Raw genomic sequence first — 20,700 nt, 5'->3', positions numbered from 1 at the left:
ACTATACTTAAGACGTCAACCATCGCTGTCACATTCCAGAGGTGTCCAGAGACTTAAGATTTATAATTCTTGTCTTTGTGTTTAATTCCATAAAAGCTCATAGCAGTGCCAACAATAAACAGCAGTGTCCGAGCTGCCATGCACAGCCCCATAAATTACAACTTGCTTGCTTGGAATGTTACAGAGGGGATGTCAGACGATGATCTTCACCCCTCACACGTAGTCCAGAGCCCCAAGTGGCCATGCGGTGGCCAGCAGTGGATTGATCTATGCCACAGACTGTTTTTGTCCATCCTAATTAGATTCAGATGCTCCGCACGCATGCACAGAGCACACACGCGCGGCCTCTGGAATCAGTTTTTTTATGCACAGCTCACCCTACTGCTCAATTACAGCGAAAAACGAGAAGAGACTAATGTGTACACTGAAACTTGATTTGTTATTTCAATATGTGATAGCTGTTTTACCGTAATTCAAAAGCAAGTTTGGTGTATGGAATATGAACCTGGATATTTCCCTATCTTCTTAGCATTCTCATTCAAGTTCCTTTTTCTTTAAGTCATTGGCATTTTTTCTGATTGTTTTCTTCAATAGTATCAGGTCTGGAGCCAAAGTATTATTTGCACACACACAACTTTCTATGAAGTCTAAAAGCCTCTAGAAAAATTCTTCCTTTTTCCAGACGAAATATTGAGTACACATGCAGTAATATCAGAAACACACCAGATACTAGTGTGTGTGCACATGGTACTTGCGCCAGAGTGAAAAAAGACACAATTGTTTTGCAAGAACATAGTATCTGAAAATACTTACACGAAACTATTTCTGGATCCCACATGTTCCAACATGAGTAGTGAGATTTGTTTTGCTGTGCACACAAATCAGAAACATTTTACTATGTGTCAGATCCGGAAGATGGCATTTCTGAATTTCAAAGAGTTATCGAAAGACAAAAGTGTTTTACAGGGACACCGTTGGAAAGTCACGGAATGACAAAAGTGCTTGTGAAGATGTACAGTATATAACCTTATACGTCAGGGAGTGTGTGTGTGTGTGTGTGTGTGTGTGTGTGTGTGTGTGTGTGTGTGTGTGTGTGGAAGAGAGAGATGTTATATTGTTCTGTCCATTGATGTTGTTTTATTTGTGTGTGTGTGTGTGTGTTTGTTTGTGTGTATTTGTCTGTGTGTGTGCTGCAGTGTGGGAAGCCACTGCCAGGTCTGACTAAGCAGGATGACTGCTGTGGAAGTGTGGGTGCCTCGTGGGGACTTAATAAGTGCACCGATTGTCCAGTCAAGCCAGGTAACTCTTTCCTACACACTTTTACATCTTTCTTTGCACATATACTGTACATACGTACATATGTTTGTTGAAAAAAAAGAACAGGCCAATATCTGCAGATATATATTGTAGACAGACTTACGTATACTGCATACACCCTATCTTTGTCCCCAGCCTGCCATTACTACTTGTATTCAACCCTGACAGACACACAGTTATATTTAATATATAATTTCATACAACCCATGTAAAGCTGGTTCACATGCCAGATCTGATTGAATGGTGAGTGAAGGGGTGAGTAGAGTGTAAGTAAACAGCATACCACGCTTGATTATTATGCATTCCACTCACTGTATATTTAGATTAGAGCTTTTAGTTGTAGTCCCCTCCTAATCCTGCTGCTCTTGGGGCCCTGCGATCGCCAGGGTGTGTTTCTTGCTTTCAATAAAAAAAGACTTTGGCACATTTTAGAAACCAAATAAGGCACCAAATAAAAACACATGTTTCCCATGAATAACAAGAGTTTGCTAGGAACATGTGGACCCAGTGTCACTGTTGTTTAAATAGCCAAGCAATCAGGATTCCTATGTTTCTTCAACGCTGTGGTTCTTTTAAACCTAACTTTGCCCTCTGGGCGGTTGTGCTTGTGCACAGTATGGGAGATCCGATTTTGTTGTCAGTGCTGGCTGTTGTTCTTGATGAGTGACTCTGCCAGCAGAGCACTGATGTTATGAGTATCTCTCTCTCTCTCTCTCTCTCTCTTTCTCTCTCTCTCTCTATCTATACATATATCTATCTCTCTCTGTACGTGTGTTTCAGCCGGACAGCCACAATTCTGCATATGCCCAAAGGTTCTTACCAAAATACTGATGCTTAATGGAAAGGAAATGATCTGTCAAAATGCCCAGAAAATACAATCCTGAATCACTTAATTCCAGTGAAAGCACTAATTCCTCTTACCAGTCAAACCACATCATTTTTTCTCAGGAAGTCTACCAAGTCTTGCGTAAGAAGGGAGACTAGGGTGCTTGTGTTTGATACCCAGCCAGTTTCTGTAAAAAGAAGCCAAATTCAAACCACAAAGAAAATCCAGTTCTCTATTTTAAGCAAAGATTGTGCTAATGCTTCTCAATGGAATGGAATGATGTATGTCAAGAGGTTGATGTAATGGAGAGGATGACTGAAGAGAGCTTGTCAGTTCTGTCTCAGATAGGAGCTAAGGGCTGTAGAATATGACGCATCACTTGCCCAGATTCCATAGAATCCTTTAGTGTAATCAGATCCAGACAGGATAGACAAGACATGACTCTCCCCTGGTTCTCTTTCATTTGGACTAAATCAGGAGTTCCTAGTGCTGTTTCAAATAGACCACACATCTTGATGTACAAAAATACTTATCACAAGTCTGTCAAAGCAAGCATCATACTCTGTTCATTTCAGTACATATTGAAAGATGTTATTTAGTGATTTCATTGTACTGTTGCATGACATTAAGCATGACATTTTGAGTGGACAAGAAATATGCAAGCCAAGGCATAAAGAAATCGAGAGGAAGTGTGCAATACATCCCAAAAGAATCCCAAAACATATTATAACAGGCCTATTGGGAAATAAGTCATTGTAATACTCCTAGTTTACAAGGCCATAATCCGCTCTGAAAATCAGGTTAATGTCATAGGTTTTAAATCAAAGCTTGCTAACAGGAAATTTGACCTTATATGTGTTCCCTATCTGATAGATCTAGATTGCTAGCTCAGTAATACTAAGAAATGCTTCCAGAAACATGGCTTACAGAAGGAGGGGGTGTTTATACTGTAGCCTAGCTGCAGTACACACAACCAGACTAAACAAATCATCTCAAAGACAGAGACAGTTGAGTTGACAGCAGAGACTTTGTGTCTGGTTACGGTGCATACAGCTCAGTATTAAGAGATATATCATAAGACACCTTCCAAACCAGGTCATCCAAAACTGATCATTATTAAGAGGCACATTTGACATTATGGTTTTCTTTATAAACTGTTACGATAAGTAGTTTTAAAGGAAGTTGTCTACGTTAGTACTTGGACACATTCACATGGACACATGAATAGTCCTTAAATTATCTCTTTGTCTCTGGGGTCTTGATTTAAAGGGTTAACTGAGTATGTCATGACTATCTGGTTGAAAGATATGTTCCCTGACTGGTCCTCCACAACCATTTCCTGACACTCATAAGACACAACCCACTTTTGTGCCCTGGGACATATTTCTTCGTCCGTAACACCAAGGCAATCCTCTGCCTGAAGCTGTCTGTGGTTGAGGGACGCTGGGAGGTGTCCTGGGTCAATGCGGCTGATCCGGCCCTATTCCCCATAAATCAGGCCTCTCACTGGAGCAATTGCTCACAAGCCGCTAACTACTCCCTTGGGCAAAAAGGGTCAGCATGATCTCAGCCACCCTTTTATCATTGCTCTATTCCCAACCCCTTACCTTTGTTTTTTGAGGAATCTTTTTTGGGGGAGAGGGGATGTCGGAACTCTGGAACTCTCATTTGATAATTACAGTATATTCAATTCAGTTATAACTAATGCTCCCAAGAAAGGTGGACTTAGGCTTGCAACAACGTTACACTATGCAGTAGGAGACCACAGACGTGATGCAATCAAAAGCCAGTGTTGTCATATACTGTATCAACATCAACTTAATGAGGAGGATTTCATAAAGTCAGACTGCACACATGCGTTATGTTCTTCCAACCTCAGCCTGATGACAGCAGTTCAAATGCAGTAGACTAGGGTGATTCAGGCTGTTAACCATGACATTTGCCTTCTTGAGAACCTGTGTGCTCTACCTGTAAATGAGCTGATGATAATGTACCCCAATTGTTTTACTTAGTACTTACATCAGGCTCTTAAATGTGAAGTCTGCGATTCTTTGGTGTTATCTGAGGTCACAGTACCATGCTGCAATTCTTAAAATGAAATACTGATACTATGAACACTAAACTAAAGACAGTCGTCAAGACACAAACATCAGATCAAAGTCAAAGTCAGTTTTATTTGGTCACAATACAACACACAGCAACACACACGTTCAATTTAGGGTGGCGACACAGGACACACACACACGCGCATGCTGAAGAGGTCGCAGTGAAATTTCTCTTCTGCATTTTTCCTATCCTGGGCTGTCCTTCCTCCAGGTCAGCCAGGAGCGGTGGGCAGCCTTAGATAGATAGATCGATAGATAGATAGATAGATAGATAGATACTTTATTAATCCCGACGGAAATGGAGGTTATCCAGTTACTTAAACACTTGTACACCTCACAGACATACATACAAAGTTCACATACACATAGGGCGAACATATTCACACGGAGTGGGGGTGTTTACAGATACAAGAATGGGTCTGACCCTATGGTACAGTATGTAATGATTGTGACAGTGTAGATGTCCAGGAGAAAAGTGTTGCGGCTGCTAGTGTGGATAGTGCAAAAAGATAGTGTTCTTGTGCTTGTGTGTGTGTGAATAGTGCTAAGAGAAAAGAGTGCAGAATATAGAAGTGGTTAAGTCTGGGCAAGGGGCTAGTATAACCAGTAAATGAATGGACAGTGGGTTGGTATATAATGAGATGAGACGAAAGGGGAGGACAGACTGAGGTAGACTCATGCAGGGAAGACCACCCCCCCCCCCTTCCTTTCTGCGTGGCGTTGTGCAGCTGAATGGCCCTGGGGACAAAGGACCTCCTCAGCCTGTCCGATGAGAATGACAGTGACAGAAGTCACTTTTATGGCACCCGGGGACCAAGTCAAATAATCATGTCCGTCGTGGTCAGGGACGGACAGGAGAGTGTTCTGTTCTTCTGCATGTTTTTCTGTTGGGGTTCTTAGTGGAGGAAACCCCTTGTGAACACGAGCAAGGTCCACACAAAAAGGCCCAGGAGATAGCCCACCTGAGCATTGGAGGCCTGAGGAGAACCTACCCCCCAGGACAAACAGCTCCCCATTAGGGAATCGAACCCAGGACCTTCTTGCTGTGAGGCAGCAGTGCAAGCACATGAGCCACGTGCCACAAAACCATGTGACACTAAATCAAGGGTATGCCCACATTCATGCATAGGAGCAGTGACAACAATCTATTGCATTGCAAAGGAAGACTTTGGCAAGAGGTTTGCCAGGGCAGAAAACATGAGCGTCTCCAACTATTAAAAGTCCATCCACACTCAGAAATAGAGTGCCCAAGTTTTTGATTGCTTTGGAAGGCATATACAAGGGGAGAACTTTGCCAGCAGGATGGAAGTCATCAGGGCTAGTCTTCAGCAGTGAGAGAGGTGGATGGAGGAAGGTAGAGGAGAAATTGGAATGTGGAGATTAGTTTCCTGGTTTCTGTGGTGTTGTTGACCTTGTTGTGTTAGTATTCAGTTTTGGCAGCAGGTAGACCAAGCAGGGCATAAAAAGGCTCTAATTCCCAGCTATGTCAGACAGGTGGTTGCCATCTTTGTGGGTTTGGGGAGTGGGAAGCAGTTTTGGATCAAACAAGGTTAGGGGTACAAGTAAGTCAGCAAACTGAGGTTTGTCAAGATGGATGTTCAAGTCTGCCAGAATGGTCAAAGGGCTGTCGTACTGAGGGAAGGGGAGTGGGACAACAAATGTCAATGTCAAACTCAGCATAGAAGTTACCCACAAGCATGCTGATTGTACCTGGTATGTCATGCAGTGAAATAGCATTAAGAGGTACAGTGGGAGAAAACTCCCAGTAGTCAACAATTAGAAGCCCAGCCCCACCAGTCCACTAGAAGCAATTAACGCTTATTTAGAACAGACAGTTGATGAATAAAGCCTAGACTGCATTACGTTTTTAAAGAAAGTGGTACGTATGCCTGAGGTGAAATTAAATCTGTTTGACTTTACCAAAAATGGAATTATAATCTCTTCATATGCTAAAGGAGCTTTAGAAGTAGTTGTTAAGAAGTTATTTGTAGCCTTTATAAACTTTATAAAAATGATATCAAGCTCCTCTTACCTGACAGAGATCCTACACTGCAGTGAATTCACGTGTATGCGTTGCGTTGACGGATGATGGTGGACGTGTCTGGGGCATGGAGTTGTGTTTATAACGGAAACTTTTATAGTGAGATTGACAGGTCAACACCAATCCTACCTCTAGCGAGCTGTTCATCTCGTGGGTAGTTACCTTGCTCACGTGCTAACATTAGATAGCTGGCTCAGAAACATCGCAAATCACCTCAGACATATTCTTCAGTTACAATAACGGTGGTTTACATTGTACAGTGTCAATTTCTCTGTAACTTTAAACAAATCTACTACTACAAACTACTTGTATGTACAAATATGACCATCTACGGAGTTTGGTCTGCCATCTTTTTTTCAGTTTCGTTCTCTTTGGATATTAGCATAAATGAGATTGGCTAGCTTTGCTCATTAAGGGACATTCCAGTACTGACACACAACGTTTATTTGTTTCCTTCCTCTGTGATGTCTCCAAGCTACAGTTTCAAGAGAGGAAAGTCATTTGACATCCTTAGTTAGGAGTTTCTCTCAAACTAAAAGGAAAGTTCTGCTTTAAACTTTCTCTGATCAGGGCCTCGTTTCCCGAACGCGAAAAAGCACTTGAAATCGGTCGTAAGAGGGATCCTACGTTGCAGAGCAGTTTCCCGACGCCGCACTTAGCTTAAATTGTTCTTTCGCTGAGAAGAATTCTACGTGTGGTCAGGACCAGTAGTAACTTCACACTTAGCGAACTTCACACTTAACTTCACACTTAACTTCACACTTAGCGATGCCATCCACCAGGGGCGTCGTTTGGCCGTCGTTCGGAAGAAAGGGGAATTAAAAAAAAAAAACATGGCTACTTGAAGTGAGGAATATTTTACATTAATAAAGCTATCTACACAACTTTTTATATGTTTATAATGACTCGGTTTGATCTGAAATGTGCTACGCGACCGATGCAGAGTATGTAGGTCTTAACTGAAGCTTTCAAACAGTAGTTTTAAGGCACAATTAGCGCTTATGCCACCACTCCATTGGCTTATATGGTAGCTTTCTAGCTAGCTGCTTGTTTCGTGCTCTACACAGTTGTATACATATATATTTGCAACCATGTTCTTCATTGAAACTTTTTTTAAATCGCTAGTTTCATAGCTCATACAGTCACACATGACGTACGCTTCAACCCCCTCGACACCTTATCCAGGGGCGTCGTTCGGCCTATTATAGAAGAAATCCAAACGATGTTTCTGTGTATAGCACATCATGAGAATGTCATTGTTTCACCTGCCTATTCCCATCAAAATAGAAATAAAGAATATTGAGTATTTGAAAATAAAGATTAGGCTATACAAAACTAGTGCAGTGCCCGTAGGAATTATGCAGTATGTAGTGTTAGCAGACGTAGAGCTGTTGGGTAGTGTAATGACATATTTGCACTCCACATAGGTACAGGTTACTCTGAAGTATTATTGTGATGCATGTTTCCTTTTCATTAAGAAATGTGTTAATGGTAGCCTTTTTGGTGAGTTACCAACAAATAAAGTTTGAGATTATGTAGTGGATGCAGTTGAATATAGATGTCAACGTTGCTGTCTAAACTATAAACTAAATGTCATAAAGAAAGAAATTATTTAAAATGAAGTTATGGTTGAAATAGGATCACTTCTTTATTGTAAGGGTAAGTGTAGGGTAAGAATGGTCATGCAGTTGGACTCAAATGTAGGTTCATTTTATTGAATGTATGTAGCCTACTGTACTGTATGACTTTGATGATGCTAGCTTTGACAGCCCACTCTCAGACAGATCGTAATAAATGTCCTTACAATGGGAACACAGTTTAAATACTCTGCTGGAGATGGCGTTACTATCCCCGCCCCGAATTCAGTGCACAGTGCGCGTTCGATGCACGCATAGGCTAGCTAATTTCACAGCAATTAACGTAAACAGGTTAACGTGACGTAAACAGCTCCTAAGAGATACTTAAGAACTTAAGAAATTGCGCTCGTGCACCTGACTTTAAGATGATGTTCGGGAAACGCTCGTAAGTAGAAAGTGTTATTGAGTCTACTATGTCTTAAAAATCCACGTAGGCCGTTAAAATACGTCGTTATCGGGAAATGAGGCCCAGGTTTTGGCCTATGGGTCTGTTTAATGAGGCCTTTTCCTTTTTAATCAGCAGGAAATGAACAGCTTTATGTTGTCTCCTGTGCACTTAAATAGCCTGACTTGTACAGTATGTGAGACTAAAGTAAGTTGGGTGGTTCAAGTTGCTTGTGTGTGGTGAGTTGTATTCATGTCATGATGGATTAGAATTTTGTTTTATTGTTGCCCTGTCATGTTGCTGTCCTGGTAGTGATGTATGTTGATAATGTTGTTAATTGGTAAAACAATGATGTTTCATTTCTAAACTGTAAACAAGCCTCTTCAGTATTTCCTTCTGTTAGTTTGCTTGTTTTAAGATGAAGAGCATTACATATTGTAAACCATTTATATACACAGAATGAAAGATAATGACCTTTTGTTTACATACATACCAGTGTAAATAAGTGGTTAGAGCTTCAACATCGGGACACAATTACTGCTTCAACATCGGGACACAATTAACGTTACCCCATTCTTACCCCTGTCTAGCTTCAACACATTAATGTCCCTCAGATCATTTTCTTCAATGTCTGATCCAGGTTGCGAAGGCTTTGTCTGTCATGTCACAGTAGCAAAATGAAGTATGTATGGTGGGTGACTAGGATTGCATATTTTGACACGATTAGTTATGACCCTTGACCCCCTGACACAGGGGTGCCCTACATGTGACCAACTCATGTGCCATGATGTGTCAGGAATTCCAATCAGGATTGTTTTAACCAGGGATTAAAAACGAAATATTTTTCATTTTGTTTTGTTCTGACCAGAAACTTTATTTTTCTGTTCCGTTCCAGTGTTCCTATGCTTCTCTTCATATTATTAACCGGTTAGAACCTTATAAAAGAACGGTTAATAACGTTCTTTTCAAAAATGTCATGGGGGGGGGGGCTTAATGTTTGTCATTTGTGCACGCGTGCTTAATGTTTGTCATTATTCGTGTGTGTGCGTGTAGCCTATAGGCTAAATGCAATGCGCCCTTTTCCAACGTCAATAATGAAACAACATTATATCACCTTGCAGTTCAATTTTATTTGTTTCCGTACAAAAGGTTCCTCCTTTCCGACAGTCAGCAACATGAAATTAGGCTGCAGGACCATTTTAACGAAAACCTGGCCATGTCTTTCGAACTGAAGTCCGTTCAAAAAAAGGAAAGCAAGAAAATGCAGCAGCTTAAACCCATGGCTATTCAAAACAAAATGACAACAAATTCAGCCGGTCATATTTAGGCCTACATTCAAATTCGGAAAGCATCTCCAACAAAACCTTCTCCATTACGCGCAAAAAACACACAACTCATGTCCATAGCTAGAGGCCTATAGCCTGACGATGTCATACTCATGATTCTAGTCAGAATATGAGTCTGATACCGGACATTTGGGCTGTGATTATGGGGCGTGTTTCAACGAACCAGGAAAGAAAATGCCTATTCGCTGAATTGGATACCTAGAACCAATCAGAGCAACGTAGTAGCCTATTACCATCTGATAGATTAAACTTTTACCTGATCCCTAGGAAGGACGGCAAAAACATCTTTTCAATGACAAATGCCTTAATCGCGTTTCTCTGTTCCTCTTTCAAAATGAATGCGCTGTCAATGTCTGTTGAGATATGCCTGCTCACGTTAATTAATTAGCATTAAGGCTACAAGCTACAGTTTATTTCGATTGTTTTTTTGTGTACACGTTAGCAATGATATAACAATAATGGTCTAGAGAACTTTAGTTAAGACAAACAATACTCTGTAACATTCGTGTTGCACATGCACAACTAACCGAGTCAATGTAGACATTAAAAAGTCGTGTAGATAGCTTAATTCACATAAAATATTCCCCACTAAGCACCCGAGACGCGGCCATCTTGGTCGGAGTTCGAATCTACCGGTTAATTCAACTCAAGCGTTGGTATCTGTCCATCAACGTATAAAGCCCGCCCTGCCAATTTGATTGGTCCGGTTTGATCCTACCGATGAAACTCTCTCCCAATTAACCCAGAGCCAGACCAAATCTCCCTGACAACATTTTTTGTGGGCGGGGTTTGGGCTGGTATCCAGGCTAAGAGGCCTATGCCTACTCTCTTCTATTAGCTCGAGAGCTAGCCTATTTGAAATGGACAATAGATAGCATACATACCAAAATGCTTATTCAGTTTAAGGAAAAGTATGTCCTCCAAAACATTCTCCTTCAGATTGCTGGGCAAAGGAGACAGAACATATTTGAGAGACGAAAAGGCACGCTCTACACTGACCTGGGCCTCGTTTCCCGAACGCTAAAAAGGACTTGAAATCGGTCGTAAGAGGGATCCTACGTTGCAGAGCGGTTTCCCGACGCCGCACTTAGCTTAAGAATTCTACGTGTGGTCAGGACCAGTAGTAACTTCACACTTAGCGATGCAATCCACCAGGGGCGTCGTTCGGCCTATTATAGAAGAAATCCAAACGATGTTTCTGTGTATAGCACATCATGAGAATGTCATTGTTTCACCTGCCTATTCCCATCAAAATAGAAATAAAGAATATTGAGTATTTGAAAATAAAGATTATACCAAATAATATGTTATTGAACTAAGGAGATGGCTTTTCTGACTGTGTAGTTAGGCTGCAATATTAGGAAATTGACATGTCATTGAGCCGGGCTGGAAATCAATCAAGAGGGTGGCACCTATATATATTTATTGAGGTATTGTTCTTATGTCGACACTTGTTGTATTGGAACTTCATTCATGAGCCTATACATGGGTTTCTTGTATACAAACATTGAAGGCTGCGCGCGCAAATCCGCGGCAGAAAGCCATCTACCCTAATACAAATGAATACAGAAAGCCCAGTTTAAATGTATTGTTTATTACTTATTTAGCCTACCGTTCCCTATTCTGTTGCCATGAATGCTTGCACACACCCTCAACATATTCCCAAACGTAACCTTGTACATTGTTGAGCCTTTTTCTATATTTGATTTGATTTGATATGTTATTTTTCCTGACAAACGGATGCTTCCTCCCAGGTATACTGAACATCTTACCAACTCTGTTAGAGCAGTTCACCACACAACAACTGCTTGTCATGTTGCCTTCCTCCACAGCTTTCTCATCCACTTCAACGTTATCTTGCTTCTTTCTGCCGCGAGATTGCGCACGCAACCAGTGATGACGTAGCCGAGAAACCCATGTATACACAAGTGAGAAAATCGACTCGTCTGACATCGACTGCTTTACTTTCAGAACCACTGTGATGGACAGCTCCATCCTAAGAGATACTTAAGAACTCGTGCACGTGGCGCTCGTGCACATGACTTTAAGATGATGTTCGGGAAACGCTCGTAAATAGAAAGTGTTACTGAGTCTACTATGTCGCCAAAATCCACGTAGGCCGTTAAAATACATCGTTATCGGGAAACGAGGCCATGGGTAACGGGCACAGGCAGCACACTCATGGCAAGTTTGGATGGATCTGTTCGGCTACTCGCTATCATCAACAGTAGTTTCACTTCAGCCAGGCAGTCTGGGTAACATTTAGCGGGCAGGTAGCCAAGCCAATCACTTCCGGAATAAAACTTTATTTTAAGATTTATTTTAACAATAATTTTATTTCCACAATATTTCAAGAAAGGTTATTTGGAACGAAAAATAACGTTATTAACCGGTTATTTAAAATTGAATATATTGTTTTCACTCCGGAACAGCTGAAATTGTTTTTGTTCCCGTTTTCGATTACGTTCCTCACAAAATTTCGTTCTTTACCGGTTTTCGTTTTCGTTCTCTGAACCGTTTCTAATCCCTGGTTTTAACTTCCACAAATTTCCTTGCAGAGGTCCTTCCATGTCCCTCTCCTTCCCACAGTATACATATATTATTATATTACATTACCATGATGTAAGGGAATGTCAGGAGACAAAAATCAAATAAAGACCATGGAGTGAAGTTTCCATTTGATTTAATTAACACATTATCACCTGCACTGGAAAGAAAACTGAGAGAAATGACAAAGGGACTTGGCATAGAAACACAGAATAGAGTTTAGGGGGAAAGATATTGTAGTTTTTCTTGTGGCAAGATGTTGGGTACTGACTTCTGACCTCTTACCTGCCTTTATATTTGTTGCTAGATGATGAAGTTTAGGTGCTTTCTGTATCTCTAATGTAATAAACATTTTATTAACCCTAATTGAAAAAAATGACTAGCTAGCTAAGATTTACATGATAATTCCAGAGCAGCTAATGAGAGAATGTTGGAGTAAGTTGGGGGAGATAGGACTTTTGATTAGTAAATTGATAATACTTCTATGCTATCGACAAAGCCGCCTACTCCAAAAGTTTAACGTGTCAAATAGCTCATGTTTTCTTTTGTCAGCTGTGGAAGTTTAAAATTTGTCAAACACTTCTTGTGATGTGCTTGTTCCTTATTTCTCTTCACCAGCCTATGCAGTCATTGCCAATGGCCAAGTGGAATGTCCCAAAGGATTCAAGAGGCTAAACCTTACTCATTGTCAGGGTAAGTGTATTGAGACTGAACCCTACTCATTGTCAGGGTACATTTATTGAGACTGAACCTTACTCATTGTCAGGGTACATTTATTGAGACTGAACCTTACTCATTGTCAGGGTAAGTTTATTGAGACTGAACCCTACTCATTGTCAGGGTAAGTTTATTGAGACTGAACCCTACTCATTGTCAGGGTACATTTATTGAGACTGAACCTTACTCATTGTCAGGGTAAATGTATTGGAGTTCATCCATAGCTTTGCAAGGGATGCACCAGTAGCATTTGTTCTTGGCCAATTTCAATTACCAATTTGTTTCCTATAACAGTGTACACCAACAAACTTTGTCACACGGAATTCTTGACCATCTTAATTGTCTGCATATAGCATATTAAACCGCTTTTCTTTTTTGATTAATAGCAAATAACTGCTTAGTCTAAATTGTGCAATCTTGCAAGTGATTTATTGATTATTTTATGCTTTGGCACTTCCTCTGTAGCTAACTTTGAATGTGTTGCAAGTACCAAACCTTGAATAATCCCCCCACATTCCTCTTGATCTCAGTATGTTATTGCCTGTATGGGTATTTGATCGGCACATACAACCAACTATCTCGGACGTCAAAAGTGAAAATCGGGTAATTCGGGTTACTGGCAGATTGGGTAATCGGGTTACTGGCAGATTGATTGGTGCATCCCTAAACTTTACAGCCTACTGTACATCCATGTAATTCAGTTATTGCAGTGCACAGAATATTTGAATGTTTTCATTTGCCTAAACAGTCTGTAGTCACTAGTCAGTCAATTTTACCCATACACTAGATTCCCCTCTGTCTGGGCTCTAGTCGAAATATTTCTGCATTTACTGTCCATCAATTTTACATTCACAAATAGTCCTTCAAGGCCCCCCAAAAAGTTATTTGTTTAGAAATATAATCAGAAAATATATCCATGTCTGAACATGTCTACTGAATAGCATCTGCATGTGAAAATAACATATTTCCCAATTTCTAATGTAAATACCTTTAAAGGGTATGCCATGAATTATGTTCATGACTGTTGCACTTCAGTAGTTTTATGGTAGTATATTCAGAATCATGCTTGTATGAGGGCAGGGGCTTACTAGTTGATGAGGTGTTTAATCAGAGTGGGGTCCAGCACATGAGTGCACTGTTTTTATAGAGCCATGGACAGGGAATTGCATTAGGGGATGATTGGGGATGATTTTTGACAAACATAATTTTACAACTGATAATAACAGGTAGAATTTTACTACATTAGAGCTTTATCATATTTGATTGAATGATTATTATGTTTGTGGGACATTGGTTATTACGTTTTTGGCAGGCAACAGTTATTATGTTTGGGGAATTATTACATATGTGGGGCTTTCTTTGATCATTTCAAGATCTGATGGAAATTCATGAATATTGGCAGGTCTCATACTCCTTTTATCTTAGTTTATCTCTCCCACAAATATTTTTAACTTGGTGAATTGAAGGGAAAACATAATCTAGACAGGCTGATCTGGTCATTCTTAAACTAATCTTTTCTGACAATTAGTATGCATATGATGATATTGTGTGGAACTCTCTCACTCAATCACTGTGTGTGTGTGTGTGTGTGTGTGTGTGTGTGTGTGTGTGTGTGTGTGTGTGTGTGTGTGTGTGTGTGTGTGTGTGTGTGTGTGTGTGTGTGTGTGTGTGTGTGTGTGTGTGTGTGTGTGTGTGTGTGTGCAGGGCAGGAGTACAGACATTTCATGCATCCCATTTGTCTATTTTCCGACTCCTCTGATCTCGTTCCTTGGTCCTTTAGTTCTTGTTCCAGACATTGTTCAAAGTCGAACATCATAAAGGATTTCCTGTAATGCTCTCAGAGGAACCAAGGAGTGAGCAGGGAGGGCCTATAAGCAAGGCAACGAAAGAGCATCCTATGTGGAAGAATTGTTTTTGAAGGGAATCTGTCAAATTACAATTTAAATCTAAGGATGCATTTCCGCAAGAAAATGTAAACATGATTGTGCCGCAGCAGTCAGCTGTAATCTATGCAATTATGTGGATGCCATCACTTTGCCCTACGAAAGAAAGGCTTGACTTCAGCTGTTGGATGTTGTCAACAAGTAGCAGGGCAGCTATTCTCTAACACCAGTGACTCACTGACCCATACAGTCTGCTGTTACAATATTAATCAATCTGTATTCAAAATGAATTGATCCCTTCTGCATCGCTGAAGGCCCCAGTGTATCACATGTGTTGTTTTATACACTTGTTGTTCAGCAAACTGCTCTTCACGGTCATCTAGCTGTCTGTTCTGTGTGCGGAAAGTCCTGGGTCTGTAAATGGGTAAACAGAGTGACTCAGACCGAGCCATACACTGGTCCAGCTATTCAACATGATGTCTCAAGAGTGCGGAAAGGAAGGGTGTCATTGGCTGTTTAGCTGTTAGAATTGTTTGTGGCTCGGCCCAAGCCAGAATGTTTGTTTCTGGAAGGAATCTGGGCAATTTCCAATTCAAAGACGTTTTTTTACAATTTATTGGCCAGTCCCTATTCACAAATTGAATTAAGGTCTGGTGAAACCAGGCAGTTATGCATTAAATTACATAACTCTGACAGTTACAAAATCACAAATTTTGCATGAAAAAGGGTTAAATATTTACTTTTGGCGGCCCATCTGTTGAAAAATCTGCTTTTGAATGCTTAATTTCAATTCACATTAAATCACTATAGAAAATACTTTACATAGTTAAACTTACAAAACCGTCTGAGAGCAGCTGTAAAACAGCACCTACTGTAAATAAGCCTGACCACATTGTGACTCATGCACCCCAACTCACTGGGCCCACTCACAGTGTATTCGAATGCACTACACCAAAACAAAGCACACTGTTCTGATTCATTGTTATGATTATGATTATTGTGATGGCTGCCTGTCAGGTTCCAGGAATCATGGCAAGGCTAGTGGAAGAACCAAATGATTTACTCATTGTTTAATGGATGACAGACCCCAAGGCCCCTGAAGCAGATTCTTTAACACAGAACCACTCAGTGCTGCTCAGTGCCATCTTTAAGGGGGAGGTAAACAGGTATACGTCAGCCTTTTATGTAAGCTAAGAGTCTGTGACCTTGGTGGCTAAGTGTTGGGGAAGTGAGACTCTACGGGTGTGATTGCTTGAGCTAATGCAAACCACACATTCACTGCATGCTGTTCTATGTTCATATCTTGTTTAGATATATGTGCAAGCTGCCTGCAACTGAGGGAATACCAACATATCAGTAATGTAGTTATAGTTATAAATAGAATTAGTATTAATTAATGCTATAAATGAGCATTATTTTACAGTGAACTGGTCGTCATCAGTTACTGTAGCATTCTTTAAAAGCTTTAGTGACACTCATTTTGTGTTTGTTTTACATGTACTCTTTATGTCACTCTCTTGATCTATCTCATCCTACTGGTACATCATTGATTGACAAAATGATCTTTGCCAAATCCGCCCGGGCTGAAGCTGTGTTGATTTAAACTCTAGGCCAGGGGTCTTCAACAGGGGGTCCGCGGAGGTACTGCAGGGGGGTCGCGAAATCTTTGGTTGATAAGACAATTTTGTTTAATATTTCTTAAAAAAAAAAATACAAAAAATTCAACCAATTTTTTTTCCCACAAATTTAAATGTCTTCCGAATCAGAATTGTATTTATTCCCTTTAAATTTACATTAACATATATCCAACATATTGTAGCGAACGAATAAATTGATCGAGAAGACGTTATCTTTCAGTCCAATTGACATATTCAGCTACCGGTCTTGTTTGTACCTATAGGTTTGTACCTACAGTGCCACTTGAAAGTATGTGAACCCCTTGAGCACTTAAGAGTTCTCTGTTGTTTTACCATGATTTTTCATTTTTTTCATCACCAATTTTCCATAAATGAAATGTCAGGTTTATGTTTATCATTTGCATGTACTTGTTTAAAAGGAATTGTTTGAGTAGCCAAAAAACTACATGAAACATGGAATTAGTGTATTTTCAAAAGTAAGTGAACCCCCAGCTGCATTGGTAAAGTAAAGCAGGTAACAGATTCGGTGAAATATATTTTGGTGCTTAATTAGTCAATTAAGCAAACCAATCAACTGAGACATCCTTTGGAAAAGGTTTGGCAACACAGATTAAAAGAGAGAGGAAACCAACCAAACTACTGTAGTGCCAAGGTGTACCCACACAGATCAACAATGACGAGAGGAAACGAGATATCCGAGGGCATCAGGAAGAAGGTACTGACCCCCCCCTCAGTCTGGGGAAAGCTATAAGACCCTCTCCAAAAGATTCTAGCTCCATCCATCCACTGTAAGAGAAATAATTTACAAATGGAGGGCATTCAACATGACCGCGACTCTGCCAAAAGTGGACGCCCATCAAGACTTATCACCAAGAAGCAAGAAATCAGGTAAAAGCCAACCCAAACATCACCTCTAAAGAGTTGCGGACCTCTCTGGCAGCATCTGGGGTAAATATACATGCGTCTACAATCAGACGAAAATGTAATAGACATGACATTCATGATCGGGTTGCTAGAAGGAAGCCTCTGCTCTCAAGAAAGAACAAAACTGCCCATTTCAACTTTGCCAGAGAGCACTTGGATAAACCAAAGGCCTTCTGGAAGTCCCTTCTTTTGACAGATGAGTCCGAGATAGAATTATTTGGTCACGATCAAAACCAAGAATTTTCCTCTGATTGTAGACCCATGTACATTTACCCCAGATGCTGCCAGAGAGGTCCGAAACTCTTTAGAGGTGATGTGTGGGTTGACTTTTACCTGATTTATTCTTCTTCTGGTGCTTCTTGGTGATGGTCTTGATGGGCGTCCACTCCTAGGCAGAGATGCGGTCATGTTGAATGCCCTCCATTTCTAAATTATTTGTTTGATGGATGGATGGAGCTGGAATCTTTTGGAGATGGTCTTATAGCTTTCCCAAGACTGATGGACTGTCAGTACCTTCTTCCTGATGTTTTTGGATATCTCGTTTCCTCTCCGCATTGTTGATCTGTGTGGGTACACCTTGGCACTACAGTAGTTTGGTTGGTTCCGCTCTCTTTGAATTTTAAGTTGCCCTACCCTTTTCCTAAGGATGTCTCAGTTGATTGGTTTGCTTAATTGACTAATGAAGCACCCAAATATGTTTCATCGAATCTGTTACCTGCTTGACTTTACCAATGCAGCTGGGGGTTCACTTACTTTTGAAAAAACACTAATTCCATGTTTCATGTAGTTTTTTGGCTACTCAAACAATTCCCTCTAAACAAGTACATGCAAATGATAAACAAAAACCTGACTTTTCAGCTATGGAAAATTGGTGATGAAAAAAATGAAAAATCATGGTAAAACAACAGAAAACTCTTAAGTGCTCAAGGGGTTCACATACTTTCAAGTGGCACTGTATAAATTGTTAGTTTGGCATTTTTATAAAAAATAAAGAGGAATAGACACTGTACAAGGTCAAAAAACGTTAATTGTAACTGAAAAATAAGTCTGAGAGGATTCGCTAGATGTATGAGCCCCCTAGCTAATGTTAGCATGCTACTACCTACAATCTTAACAACTTGCTAGCGGTGTGATGGGTTTGTTGACCTGTCAATCTCACTATAACATCTATGTTGTCAAAACAACTCCATGAGCCAGACTCCTCCTCCGTCATTGGATCGTGTCAGTCAGGAGTTATTGAAAAGAAGATGCATCTCACTAATGTGGGAGGATGTGTGCCATCGACAGATGCTTGAGGATTCACTGTCCCTTTTTTATGTATGATGAAATAAAAACATATATCTGTGAATTATTTTAATAAGTTGTTATTAATTGTTAGCTCAGAGTTGTTTGCAAGATGTATGTTTATAAATGGCAGTGGCACGGCCACCCTGTACCTTTCATGTTGTTAAATGTTAAATTAAATTCAATGTTAGAAAATGTTAAGTTAAATTCGTTGTTCAAAAATGTTAGGTTAAATTCAATGTTAAAACATAAAAATGTTAATGAATATATAACCTTTGTATTATTTGAATAGCTTAGTATTGAATACACAATAACAGGGTAGCTATGTTTATTTGGCACTAGGCCCAGTATATTTTAAGCAAAATGTTATGCAATTTATATAGTAGGGGGTCCCTGCTCATCTCGTCATCAGTTTGGGGGTCCCTGGCCTGAAAAACGTTGAAGACCCCTGCTCTAGGCTGGTGGTGTAAAAAGGACAAACGCAGAGTGAGAACATTTAGTAGAGAGTGTGCTTTCCTCATGTACGTAGGCAGAGTAATGTAGCTACAGCCAAGCCCGTCCAGTCTCCCATAAACCACACTCACCAATTTAGGTTCTACAAACTCTGACACATTTCACTCAAGATTGTTCTGCTTACCATTTGCATTCTCAAACTGGGCTCTTTTGTTTTGTGTCTAGTCAGACTTTTTTGTGAACTGATTTCATTATTTCTGTCTGCTTCCTTTTTCTTAGTTTTTTCTTTTTCATATTGTGGCTGTGTGTAAGTTCAAGACCCTATTTTTATTTTTTTTATGAGGAAAGTCTAACACAGTGTGTTTTTCCAGATATAAATGAGTGTCTGATGCCTGGAATGTGTAAGCATGGAGAGTGCCTTAATACCAAAGGAAGCTACAGATGCACTTGCAAGCCAGGATACATGCTGGACACGTCCCGAAGTCATTGTGTCTGTGAGTCTCCCAGTAGATCTTCACTGTCCTGGACATATTAGTGTCTGTGAATATGTGTCTTGTATACCATTGTTTAGTTTGTAGTCAGGGATCTCACTATTTTGTCTCTCCCTCTGTCCCTCTGTTTCAACCTAGCGGATAAAGTTTTGTCTGTAGAGAAGGACTTGTGCTACCGCTCTACCTCAGGAGATACCTGTGCCCTGCCACTGCCCCAGCACATCACCAAGCAGATCTGTTGCTGTAGTCGTGTGGGAAAGGCTTGGGGCTCCAGCTGTCAGAGATGCCCACTTCCAGACACAGGTATTCCAGAGCCAATCCGTCTACACTCAATTCTCACATTGATTATTTTATGGTATGTCGTGTTTTTTGTTGTCAACATGATGTCACTGTCTTGGCCGCATATTCTTCAAGTGCTGAAAATGTTTTAATTTAAAAAATATAAGCTAATGCAAATGTGTTCCAATAGAATGTGTTTTTAGAAATTCAGATTATCACATTGAATATGTATCGCATGTTATGCATGTTTGGACATCTTACATTGTAGGCCTAAATACAATTAAATGAAGCTTGTCACGGAATCTAAGTGAGCAAAACACTTTTTTATAGGCTCAAAATCACATACCCAGATTAACAGCCCGTTTGAAGGCGTGTGGTTAAGCCATTTTAAAACAGGTCTGCCAAGCTACAATTATCTGCAGCTTAACAACTTTAATCGTTTTGAGCAGCAGCAGAAGAACAAACACTCCTGGCAAACAATATGATATTTCCTTCCTATTTTACTTTTGTCTGGGAAGTCCCGCCCCTCTTCTTCCGGCCAATTTGATTTTGCCTTCAGAGTCGGTCTGGTGAACTGGCTATAGCAGTTTAGTTCAGCATTGTAAGGATCCTTGGAGCCAATCACAAACTAGCTATTGGCTACCTGGCGCGCCATTGGCGGATTTAAACTTACCGCGGCTACGTAACAAAAGCTACGGCAAAGAGAGTTCTTAAACATTGGACATGGAGGCTGCCGAAGCAACGCAAAACTTCGATACTGCTCTCGTGGCTGTCTTGGATGATTTCAATGGCAAGTTATCTTTGAAAACAGAACAGAAACTTGCCCTG

The 20,700-nt window shown here is 40.4% G+C and overlaps 1 protein-coding gene across 1 annotated transcript in view; it reads left to right on the top strand.

The window, feature by feature from the left end:
- LOC308374373 (latent-transforming growth factor beta-binding protein 2-like) overlaps positions 1-20,700 on the top strand; it is a gene marked incomplete at its 5' end in the record, with an annotated part of 107,605 nt that overhangs the window by 53,134 nt on the left and 33,771 nt on the right. The window contains 4 exons of the mRNA XM_080850150.1: positions 1,197-1,299; positions 12,823-12,897; positions 19,474-19,596; positions 19,732-19,896. Coding sequence (XP_080706276.1) covers positions 1,197-1,299; positions 12,823-12,897; positions 19,474-19,596; positions 19,732-19,896 — 466 coding nt within the window. The remainder of the gene's footprint in view (positions 1-1,196; positions 1,300-12,822; positions 12,898-19,473; positions 19,597-19,731; positions 19,897-20,700) is intronic.

Source organism: Sprattus sprattus, assembly GCF_963457725.1.
Source record: "Sprattus sprattus genome assembly, chromosome: 13".
Lineage (NCBI taxonomy): Eukaryota > Metazoa > Chordata > Actinopteri > Clupeiformes > Clupeidae > Sprattus > Sprattus sprattus.
Note: the sequence above shows the minus strand (reverse complement) of the source record. Positions and strands in the feature narration are given on the sequence as shown.